This window comes from Eubalaena glacialis, chromosome 11 (assembly GCF_028564815.1).
Source record: "Eubalaena glacialis isolate mEubGla1 chromosome 11, mEubGla1.1.hap2.+ XY, whole genome shotgun sequence".
In the NCBI taxonomy this organism is placed as follows: domain Eukaryota; kingdom Metazoa; phylum Chordata; class Mammalia; order Artiodactyla; family Balaenidae; genus Eubalaena; species Eubalaena glacialis.
The window spans coordinates 109,995,525-110,008,037 of record NC_083726.1 but is presented as its reverse complement, the minus strand read 5'-3'; the positions used below and the strand labels follow the sequence as shown (position 1 = coordinate 110,008,037).

The 12,513-nt window shown below is 37.0% G+C and overlaps 1 protein-coding gene across 2 annotated transcripts in view; it reads right to left on the bottom strand.

Annotated features, from left to right (window-relative positions):
• Positions 1-12,177, bottom strand: part of LOC133100726 (C-type lectin domain family 4 member A-like) — a 32,732-nt gene extending 20,555 nt beyond the window's left edge. For both annotated transcript variants that reach the window (XM_061205130.1, XM_061205129.1), the window contains exons 1-3: positions 11,914-12,177; positions 3,711-3,827; positions 435-536 (exon numbers count right to left, since the gene is read on the bottom strand). In XM_061205130.1, coding sequence (XP_061061113.1) covers positions 435-536; positions 3,711-3,827; positions 11,914-11,995 — 301 coding nt within the window. In that variant the 5' untranslated portion in view covers positions 11,996-12,177. The remainder of the gene's footprint in view (positions 1-434; positions 537-3,710; positions 3,828-11,913) is intronic.
• Between the last annotated feature and the right edge of the window lie 336 nt (positions 12,178-12,513).

Below are 12,513 nucleotides of genomic sequence, written 5' to 3'. Positions count from 1 at the left end.
TTCTCTTCCAAAACCTTCAACTCTAGTCTGAAGAGGTAAAACCCTGTTTAAGTGTATTTTATGCATTCTCCCAGAAATGTTTTATGCACATATGTTTTCTAAAAACACAAATGAATTAGATTTCTCTTGAACGAGTGAGTTTTACCTGATATGTAACAAAAAGGGCAAGTATGCACAGAAAGCTCAGAAAGAAGCAAAGGCTGAAGAAACCCAAAAGCAATGTAATCTTTTTCACAATTAAAACTATTTCCTTACACAGATATACTAAACATATGTATAAAAGAATTTTAGGTCCTAAATATTTGTATACTTAAAGTTTAAAATGATCATAAGGCTCAACTTCTTAGTATGACCTGCCTGTGAACCTTACTGGAAATATAGATCTGGCACACAGTAGAGACAACAACTGAATTATAGGCACATTTAATTTTTACCTTCTGTGGTCGAATTTTCTTTCATACATTCCAATACTGTGTGAGGGACTTCTTTTGTAGTCTTTTTTTCTTTAGGAATATAAGAACATTTTTGGAAAAAAACTGAAAAAGAGAATAAGACCATTCATTTTCCTGGTAGCGTTATAACGTCACTCCTTAATGTTACTTACATTCTTTATAGGAACAAAATCTACAATTGCCCAATTACTTTAATAGAATCCTGACTGTGGAAAAGATTTCCCATCACCCCACATTCAATGTAATCCTAATCCCACTGATTTTGAAACTACAGATTTCTGCAGGAATAGCTGAAAAAATCAGTAGTTGAAAGAGGACATGACGCTTCCATTATAATGGGTCTAAAGGGATTTGTCCATATTCTCCTTCAAATATCCACACTAAATGCATGCAAAGGCTAATCCTTGAAGGACAAGGAATGGAGAGAAAATGATTAAACACTTCTACCTGAGGATGTACACAGCATGAGTCTTCGGGGAGAAAATTAGCTAATTCTGACGAGTTCTGGGTTACTTGTAGAATTGGGAATCAAAACAACTCCAACAATGATCTGGAGAGGAAGACATTATCCTCTTCATCTTCTTTCCTTTACTTTATCCATCCCAACTGGCTCTTATTCCTCAGCAGGCCAACACACTCAAGTCTCTCACAGCTCAAGACTAACCTCTCCCTCTAAAAAGTAAATTTTCTCTCTTTCTCTCCTCCTTACCTCTATTTAGTTCTTTAACCACTGCATGCTGGATTCTGCTTCCACCACTCCATGAAAATCACCCTTGCAATGGGTTATCAGTAATTTCCTAGGGCCACTTCTTAATTTTCTTCCCCTTTGACTTCCTGCCATACTTGACCCTAGTTCTCTTCCCCCTTAACTGTTGGGACACTACTCTTTCCTGTGTTTGCCTCAGCTTTCTTGCTGTCGCTTCTTATACTCCTTTGTAAGATCCTCTTTCTCAATCCATCTTTATTATTTATTTATTTGTTTATTTATTTATGGCTGCTCAGCTTGAGGGATCTTAGTTCTCCCACCAGGGATTGAACCTGCACCCTCGGCAGTGAAAGCACAGAGTCCTAACCACTGGACCATCAGGAAATTCCCTATCCATCTCTTTTAAAATGTGACATTCCCTAGAGTTCCATCCTTACCCTTCTTTCCTATACTAAATCTTCTCCTTGACTGATATCATGTGTCCTCATGGTTTCAACTGGTACCTAAATGTAAATGACTTCCAAAGCTCAGACCTGTCTCCTAAAATCCAGACAAATATGTCTCCCACTAGACATGTCCATTTGAGGTTCCAAGAGTCATACAACATTTAACATGCCCAAAACTTAAGTCACCATCTTCCATCTCAAACCTTCTACTCATCATTTATTGTCTACCTCTTTGAATAACTTCATGATTTCTGAGTTCACCAAGTAGGAATATTGGAGCCACACTTTACTTCTCTTGGTCCTTTATTTCCCAGATCTAAATATTCATCAAGCCTCAACCTCCTTGATTATACCTCCTCATTATCATTCAAAGCTACCCCCTTTCTCCTTCACTACCCCTAGCCTTAGATCAGGTTCTCACTATTTCTCAATTGCATAATGAATTGGCTTTCCAACTATTCTCTTTACTTCCAGTTCTGTCCTCATATATCCATTTTACACATCTACACCAAAAGCATATTTCTATAAATCAAATTTAGTTATGATCACTTCCCTGGTTAAAATTTTTCAATGGCTCTCCCTGACTGTGACACATTCCAAAAATGGCCACAATTTTCAACTCTCCCTGTATCCACACCCCTTTGCAATATAACTTATTAACTTTTCCAGTCAACAAGTGGGGTCTATTTCTCCACCACTTGAATCTGGGCTGGCTTTAAGACTTCCTTTGGCCAACAGAATGTGCAGAAGCAACTCTGGTTACTTCCAAGCTAAGGCTTCAGGAGGCTTTGCTCACTATCGCTCTCACTCTACAAGCCTACACGTTCCCATCTGAACAAGCTCGGGCTAGCCCGATGAATTACGAAAGAAGTGGGACCAATTTGTCCATGTCGTTCCAGCTTACATCCTCTTCCTCAGAAACTGGGTGGCCTGTAACTGGTACTTGACTGCATATGCACAACTGGCTTTAGCCAGGACCAACAGAACCTCCCAGCTGAGCCCAGTCCAAATTGCCAAACCACAGAATCATGAACTAAAAATAGTTGTTGTTTTAATCCACTAAGCTTTAGATTGGTTTATTAAGCAGCAGAAGATAATGGATACAATAACCTTCAGGGGGAAAAATCCACACTCTTTAGCATTATATACAACACTCTTCATGATGTGAGCTCTGCTTGTTTCTCCCACCTGCAACTTCATTTCTCACAGTTCACTTAGCACTATATGTCACAGTCATTTATACACATTTCCCCAAATGTTTCCAAGCTCTCTCACATCTCTGTCATTCTTGGTCCACACAGGTGTAGCTGTCACCTCCTCCAGGAAGCCTGTCTCAGCTTCCTGTGCTTCTAACCTGCAGAACATTTACCATACGCTGTTATAACCACTGGTTCATTCAACCAGTTACCATCATTCTCCGAACTTCTTGAGACCAAGGGCTATGACTCTGTTGATGCTGTCTGGCACAGTGCCTGACATAGAGTAGATGGCCATCGTAGCTTATTGAATGACCAAATGAATGAATAAAATATGTACCCAAATATATACTAGTTTTATGATTTTTAAAAATTTGATAAATTCTTAAAGCCAAAGATAGGCAGAAATCCACCTATCTGCCAAATTGACTTTAAGATCTCATGCAGTCTTGAGAAGGACAGAAATAATAAAGGTGAAAATTTAATTAAAATTTTTTCCTGGGAGATTTCTTCCCATTTCCTTCTTGTCCACCTGCTCATCCCAAACTATGTGTCTGTGCACTCAAAAAGTAATAGCCTTATAAACACTACTAAGGAACTATAGATTTGACCTCACTTACACCACTGTCTAGTGTACAAATGGTGCCCTATAGATTTCACTCTACAACACAGAAACATGTATACATATATACTCTTCAATTTCTCTAAAGGGAGTGAATGCCATTATTTCTATAGAAGAGTAACTAAATTCAAATAAAGAACAAAATTCCCAGTGGAGTCCCACTAATTATGTCTTCCCCCAGAGATGACTTCTTTTCCAGATTTCTGAATAAACCCATTGTTTTGGTTTATTGGATGCCATCTCTTCACGTAAGGCAGACATTCCTAATAGATTCAGCTGGATACTTACAGATAAAAGCGATCAAAAATGAGATTGCCAATAGCAGCAGAAGTATCAGCAATGAGGCAAGAAGTAGCTTGGGAAAACTAGGGTGACTTTTGTGACGGTTGGTCTTCTCTTTCGGAGCTGAAGGAGAAATCATATTAACTTCATCAATAATAAATTCTGACCCTGATTTCCTCTTTCACCTTCTCTTCCTCATCTCCCTTTTCTTGGATGATACACTATTACTAACAACATGACATTTGAAATAATATGAAACTATGAAGGAAATAATAATGTTCATTGTAGAAACTGTAGAAAATACATAAGAGCACAAATTCCTACCACTGAGGATAACTGTTGTAAATATTTTGGCATACATCCTTCCAGCAATTTTTTAACTGTATATATCTATACATGCACATTTTGCCACATGATTGACACACCATGTATACTGGTTTCTGACCTACTATTTTCTTATATGCTGTATCATCAACATTTTTCATGCCACCATATTTTCTTCTTTAGCACACTGTATTGTGGTTGCATAGTATTTCATTATATATTTAAATAATCTTTCAGATTATTTCCAACTTTAACTATTTTAAATAATGCCAGAGAAGCAAGAACAACTACAATCCTGCAGCCTCTGGAACAAAAACCACATTCACAGAAAGATAGACAAGATGAAAAGGCAGAGGGCTATGTATCAGATGAAGGAACAAGATAAAACCCCAGAAAAACAACTAAATGAAGTGGAGATAGGCAACCTTCCAGAAAAAGAATTCAGAATAATGATAGTGAAGATGATCCAGAACCTCAGAAAAACAATGGAGGCAAAGATCAAGAATATGCAAGAAATGTTTAACAAAGACCTAGAAAAATTAAAGAACAAACAAACAGAGATGAACAATACAATAACTGAAATGAAAACTACACTAGAAAGAATCAATAGCAGAATAACTGAGGCAGAAGAACAGATAAGTGACCTGGAAGACAGAATGGTGGAATTCACTGCTGCGGAACAGAATAAAGAAAAAAGAATGAAAAGAAATGATGACAGCCTAAGAGACCTCTGGGACAACATTAAACGCAACAACATTCGCATTATAGGGGAGAAGAGAGAGAGAAAGGACCAGAGAAAATATCTGAAGCGATTATAGTCGAAAACTTCCCTAACATGGGAAAGGAAATAGCCACCCAAGTCCAGGAAGCGCAGCGAGTCCCATACAGGATAAACCCAAGGAGAAACACGCCGAGACACATAGTAATCAAATTGGCAAAATGAAAGACAAAGAAAAATTATTGAAAGCAACAAGGGAAAAACGGCAAATAACATACAAGGAAACTCCCATAAGGTTAACAGCTGATTTCTCAGGAGAAACTCTACAAGCCAGAAGGGAGTGGCATGATACACTTAAAGTGATAAAGGGAAGAACCTACAACCAAGATTACTCTACCCAGCAAGGATCTCATTCAGATTCGATGGAGAAATCAAAAGCTTTACAGACAAGCAAAAGCTAAGAGAATTCAGCACCACCAAACCAGCTCTACAACAAATGCTCAAGGAACTTCTCTAAGTGAGAAACACAAGAGAAGAAAAGGACCTACAAAAACAAACCCAAAACAATTAAGAAAATGGTCATAGGAACATACATATCGATAATCACCTTAAACGTGAATGGATTAAATGCTCCAACCAAAAGACACAAGGTTGCTGAATGGATACAAAAACAAGACCCATATATATGTTGTCTACAAGAGACCCACTTCAGACCTAGGAACACATACAGACTGAAAGTGAGGGGATGGAAAAAGATATTCCATGCAAATGGAAATCAAAAGAAAGCTGGAGTAGCAATACTCATATCAGATAAAATAGACTTTAAAATAAAGAATGTTACAAGAGACAAGGAAGGACACTACATAATGACCAAGAGATCAACCCAGGGCTTCCCTGGTGGCTCAGTGGTTGAGAGTCTGCCTGCCAATGCAGGGGACACGGGTTCGAGCCCTGGTCTGGGAAGATCCCACATGCCGTGGAGCAACTGGGCCCGTGAGCCACAACTGCTGAGCCTGCGCATCTGGAGCTTGTGCTCTGCAACAAGAGAGGCCGCGATAGTGGGAGGTCCGCGCACCGCGATGAAGAGTGGCCTCCGCTTGCCACAACTAGAGAAAGCCCTCGCACAGAAACGAAGACCCAACACAGCCAAAAATAAATAAATAAATAAAAAAAGAGATCAACCCAAGAAGAAGATATAACAATTATAAATATATACGCACCCAACATAGGAGCAACTGCTAACAGCTATAAAAGAGGAAATCGACAGTAACACAATAATAGTGGGGAAATTTAACACCTCACTTACACCAATGGACAGATCATCCAAAATGAAAATAAATAAGGAAACAGAAGCTATAAATGACACAATAGACCAGATAGATTTAATTGATATTTATAGGACATTCCATCCAAAAACAGCAGATTACACTTTCTTCTCAAGTGCGCACGGAACATTCTCCAGGATAGATCACATCTTGGGTCACAAATCAAGCCTCAGTAAATTTAAGAAAATTGAAATCATATCAAACATCTTTTCTGACCACAACGCTATGAGATTAGAAATGAATTACAGGGAAGAAAACGTAAAAAACACAAACACATGGAGGCTAAACAATACGTTACTAAATAACCAAGAGATCACTGAAGAAATCAAAGAGGAAATCAAAAAATACCTAGAGACAAATGACAATGAAAACACGACGATCCAAAACCTATGGGATGCAGCAAAAGCAGTTCTAAGAGGGAAGTTTATAGCTATACAAGCCTACCTCAAGAAACAAGAAACATCTCAAGTAAACAATCTAACCTTACACCTAAAGGAACTAGAGAAAGAAGAACAAACAAAACCCAAAGTTAGCAGAAGGAAAGAAATCATAAAGACCAGAGCCGAAATAAATGAAATAGAAACAAAGAAAACAACATCAAAGATCAATAAAACTAAAAGCTGGTTCTTTGAAAAGATAAACAAAATTCATAAACCATTAGCCAGACTCATCAAGAAAAAGAGGGAGAGGACTCAAATCAATAAAATTAGAAATGAAAAAGGAGAAGTTACAACAGACACCGCAGAAATACAAAGCATCCTAAGAGACTACTACAAGCAACTCTATGCCAATAAAATGGACAACCTGGAAGAAATGGACAAATTCTTAGAAAGGTATAACCTTCCAAGACTGAACCAGGAAGAAACAGAAAATATGAACAGACCAATCACAAGTAATGAAACTGAAACTGTGGTTAAAAGTCTTCCAACAAACAAAAGTCCAGGACCAGATGGCTTCACAGGTGAATTCTATCAAACATTTAGAGAGGAGCTAACACCCATCCTTCTCAAACTCTTCCAAAAATTTGCAGAGGAAGGAACACTACCAAACTCATTCTATGAGGCCACCATCACCCTGAAACCAAAACCAGACAAAGATACTACAAAAAAAGAAAATTACAGACCAATATCACTGATGAATATAGATGCAAAAATCCTCAACAAAATACTAGCAAAAGGAATCCAACAACACATTAAAAGGATCATACACCATGATCAAGTGAGATTTATCCCAGGGATGCAAGGATTCTTCAAACTATGCAAATCAATCAATGTGATACACCATATTAACAAATTGAAGAATAAAAACCATATGATCATCTCAATAGATGCAGAAAAAGCTTTTGACAAAATTCAACACCCATTTATGATAAAAACTCCCCAGAAAGTGGGCATAGAGGGAAACTACCTCAACATAATAAAGGCCATATATGACAAACCCACAGTAAACATCATTCTCAATGGTGAAAAACTGAAAGCATTTCCTCTAAGATCAAGAACAAGACAAGGATGCCCACTCTCTCCACTATTATTCAACATAGTTCTGGAAGTCCTAGTCACGGCAATCAGAGAAGAAAAAGAAATAAAAGGAATACAAATTGGAAAAGAAGAAGTAAAACTGTCACTGTTTGCAGATGACATGATACTATACATAGAGAATCCTAAAAATGTCACCAGAAAACTATTAGAGCTAATCAATGAATTTGGTAAAGTTGCAGGATACAAAATTAATGCACAGAAATCTCTTGCATTCCTATACACTAATGATGAAAAATCTGAAAGAGCAATTACGGAAACACTCCCATTTACCATTGCAACAAAAAGAATAAAATACCTAGGAATAAACCTACCTAGGGAGACAAAAGACCTGTATGCTGGAAACTATAAGACACTGATGAAAGAAATTAAAGATGATACCAACAGATGGAGAGATATACCATGTTCTTGGATTGGAAGAATCAATATTGTGAAAATGACTATACTACCCAAAGCAATCTACAGATTCAATGCAATCCCTATCAAATTACCAATGGCATTTTTTACGGAACTAGAACAAATCATCTTAAAATTTGTATGGAGACACAAAAGACCCCGAATAGCCAAAGCAGTCTTGAAGGAAAAAAAGGGAGCTGGAGGAATCAGACTCCCTGACTTCAGACTATACTACAAAGCTACAGTGATCAAGACAATATGGTACTGGCACAAAAACAGAAACATAGATCAATGGAACAAGATAGAAAGCCCAGAGATAAACCCATGCACCTATGGTCAACTAATCTATGACAAAGGAGGCAAAGATATACAATGGAGAAAAGACAGTCTCTTCAATAAGTGGTGCTGGGGAAACTGGACAGCTACATGTAAAAGAATGAAATTAGAACACTCCCTAACACCATACACAAAAATAAACTCAAAATGGATTCGAGACCTAAATGTAAGACCGGACACTATCAAACTCTTAGAGGAAAACATAGGAAGAACACTCTTTGACATAAATCACAGCAAGATCTTTTTTGATCCACCTCCTAGAGTAATGGAAATAAAAACAAAAATAAACAAATAGGACCTAATGAAACGTCAAAGCTTTTGCACAGCAAAGGAAACCATAAACAAGACGAAAAGACAACCCTCAGAATAGGAGAAAATATTTGCAAATGAATCAACGGACAAAGGATTAATCTCCAAAATATATAAACAGCTCATGCAGCTCAATATTAAAGAAACAAACAACCCAATCCAAAAATGGGCAGAAGACCTAAATAGACATTTCTCCAAAGAAGACATACAGATGGCCAAGAAGCACATGAAAAGCTGCTCAACATCACTAATTATTAGAGAAATGCAAATCAAAACTACAATGAGGTATCAGCTCACACCAGTTAGAATGGGCATCATCAGAAAATCTACAAACAACAAATGCTGGAGAGGGTGTGGAGAAAAAGGAACCCTCTTGCACTGTTGGTGGGAATTTAAATTGATACAGCCACTATGGAGAACAGTATGGAGGTTCCTTAAAAAACTAAAAATAGAATTACCACATGATCCAGCAATCCCACTACTGGGCATATACCCTGAGAAAACCATAATTCAAAAAGAGTCATGTACCAAAATGTTCATTGCAGCTCTATTTACAATAGCCAGGATATGGAAGCAACCTAAGTGTACATCATCGGATGAATGGATAAAGATGTGGCACATATATACAATGGAATATTACTCAGCCATAAAAAGAAACGAAATGGAGGTATTTGTAGTGAGGTGGATGGAGTTAGAGTCTGTCATACAGAGTGAAGTAAGTCAGAAAGAGAAAAACAAATACAGTATGCTAACACATATATATGGAATCTAAGGGAAAAAAAAAAAAAAGTCATGAAGAACCTAGTGGCAAGACGGGAATAAAGACACAGACCTACTAGAGAATGGACTTGAGGATATGGGGAGGGGGAAGGGTAAGCTGTGACAAAGTGAGAGAGTGGCATGGACATAAATACACTACCAAACGTAAAATAGATAGCTAGTGGTAGCAACCGCATAGCACAGGGAGATCAGCTCAGTGCTTTGTGACCACCTAGAGGGGTGGGATAGGGAGGGTGGGAGGGAGGGAGATGCAAGAGGGAAGAGATATGGGAACATATGTATATGTATAACTGATTCACTTTGTTATAAAGCAGAAACTAACACACCATTGTAAAGCAATTATACTCCAATAAAGATGTTAAAAAAAAAAAAGACTACAACCAAAAAAAAAAAAAGAAATATTTTTAGATTTTGTGGTTTGGAATTGAAATTGAGGAGAATGTAGATATTGAAAGTAAATATTAATAAAAATGTTGAACTAATAAAAATAAAAAGAACCTGCCGTATAAAAAAATAAATTAAATAAAATTTTTAAATGTAAATAATGCCATAGCAGATAAATCTTTATAATCATCCCCCGTCACATCCTTAAAATAATAGCAGACCTTTTTTAAAAAATTTATTTTTTATTGAAGTATAGTTGAATTACAATGTTGTGTTAAAAAATCAGACCTTTTTAGTCACCATTTCATGGTTAAGAATTATCTTCTCAAGTGTCCATTGGTGAATGGATAAAGAAAATGTGATAATTATATGCAATGGATATTATTCAGCCATAAAAAATAATGAAATCTTGCCTTGAGGATGGACCTTGAGGGCATTATGGTAAGAAAAATAAGTGAGAAAGAGAAAGACAAATACTATATGATCTCACTTATCTGTTGAATCCTTAAAAGATAATAATAATAACTCATAGATACAAGAGAACAGAATGGTGGTTGCCAGAGGTGAGGAGTGATGGGGTGAGTGCAATGGGTGAAGGGGGTCAAAGGTACAAACTTCCAGTTACAAAATAAATAAGTCATAGGATATAATGTACAGCATGGCAACTGTAGTTAATAACATTATAGGTTATAATATATATATAGATATATTTATATAAAATACTGCATATTTGAAAGTTGTTAAGAGTAAATCTTAAAAGTCCTCATCACAGGAAAAAAAATTGTGAAACTATGTACGGTGACAGATGTTAACTAGACATTGTGGTGATCATTTCACAATATACATAAGAATCAAATCATTATGTTGTACACCTGAAACTAATATAATTTTGTCCGTCAATCATACCTCAATTTAAAAAAAAGAATTATTTTCTCAGAGTTATAATATTTTGCCAAGTGGTGGTAAAACCTTCAATAATGTATAATATGATGTCATGTTTAGAAAAAATACATATACACATTTATGTATATTTATATCTGGAAGGATATACACTAAAATGGAAATTATAGTTATCTCTAGATGGTAAGAATAAATACAGTAATTTAAATTTGTGTATACCTCTAGTTTTTTATTTTTTCTATAATGAACATTGCAACATACAATAAAGAAATTAGATAAATTTTTAAATTTTTATTTATTTTTAAAGGTTACCATGTGTTTACTTACTTACTTACTTACTTATTTATTTTTGGCCATGCCTGGCGGTAGTGGGATCTTAGTTTCCTGACCAGTGATCGAACTTGTGCCCCCTGCAGTGGGAGCACAGAGTCTTAACCACTGGACCACCAGGAAAGTCCCTATAAATTTTTTAAGGGGAAAAGAAACAGTTTCCTGAGTATTCTCCATATTTCCACAGAAGAATTTTGGAAAACATGAGCAATCGTGACTACCCTCTCACAGCTTCTCATAGTCTCCATGCTTTTTTTTTTCTCTCTTTTGTTCTATATCTGAGATATCATACATGTTACCCAAATTACCTTTTATCTACTTCCAAACGTCGTTGAATCCATCTCACAGATGCAGTATGCATTGGATTTTCTGACTGCAGAGCAATTTCCCTCGAAACATAAGGAACTTTCTTTATAAGACTTTCTAGTCTTTCATCTGCAATGGTCTTTCATTCCACTTTAGTCTGGTACTAACCAATACACCCAAACACTCTCCACCCAAACTCTTCCCCTATCAAGATCAAGAAACAAAACCCACTAATTCATCATTAGCCCTTGCATCTGGGCTGATGGCTTCCAGACCTGTACCCATTCTCTAGACTGCACAGAAGGCACAGAAGGACAACTTCCCAGCTTCATTAGCACTCTCTTTAGCTCAGGCCTGTAGTGGATTTCTCACACCTCAGTTGTGTTATGGCACCACTGTACAATCCCTTAGTGCTTATCTTCAGGAGACTCAATCTTCTGAGAATCCTGTGTTTCCCAACTGTGGCCAGAGAACCATTAACCAACATTACCTAGGCTTCGTTTATAGTATTCTCTCTTCATCCTTCATTCCATCATTAACTCTAACCACCAGAAAACGTGTCTTACCTGCAGGAGGCTCTGATTTGGTGCCTAAGGACTGGGGTTGATTTTTAAACCTCACTTCAGCATAAGTGACCTCTGAAGTCATATTGAGATCTTCTGTTCTCTTCAAAGAATCCTGTTCATCTCTTCCTTAAAACAGCTTGAAATGAAACCCAAGCATGGTGGTAACTTGTCATACATCCTATCACGCAACCTGATGAGAACAGAGGCTCCAGAAAGACAAATAACCTTGAGAGGAGTCTCATGAAAACTAAAAACCTCAGGGGCCCAATCCCCAGGACCAGCACAGTGCCTATCACAGCCTTTAAACATTATGCCAGCAAATAGCAATAAAAGCAGGAAGTTCAAAATGTAGGGAAACAGGAAGGAAAAGAAAAGAGGAACAAACCAATTAGAGAAATTCTCCCTGAGAACTGTGAACTTACCAGAAGGGAAGAAATTAAAGTACTTATGAGCATTTACATGCAAACATAATCATTTGTAGACCAACCAACCTCAGTATATACTCATTCACATTTGCATTCTCCTCATCATTTGTGGCTGATCAGGCAACTTTGGGGACCACATTCCAACTGACAAAATAACTCATGTGTCAGACTCCCC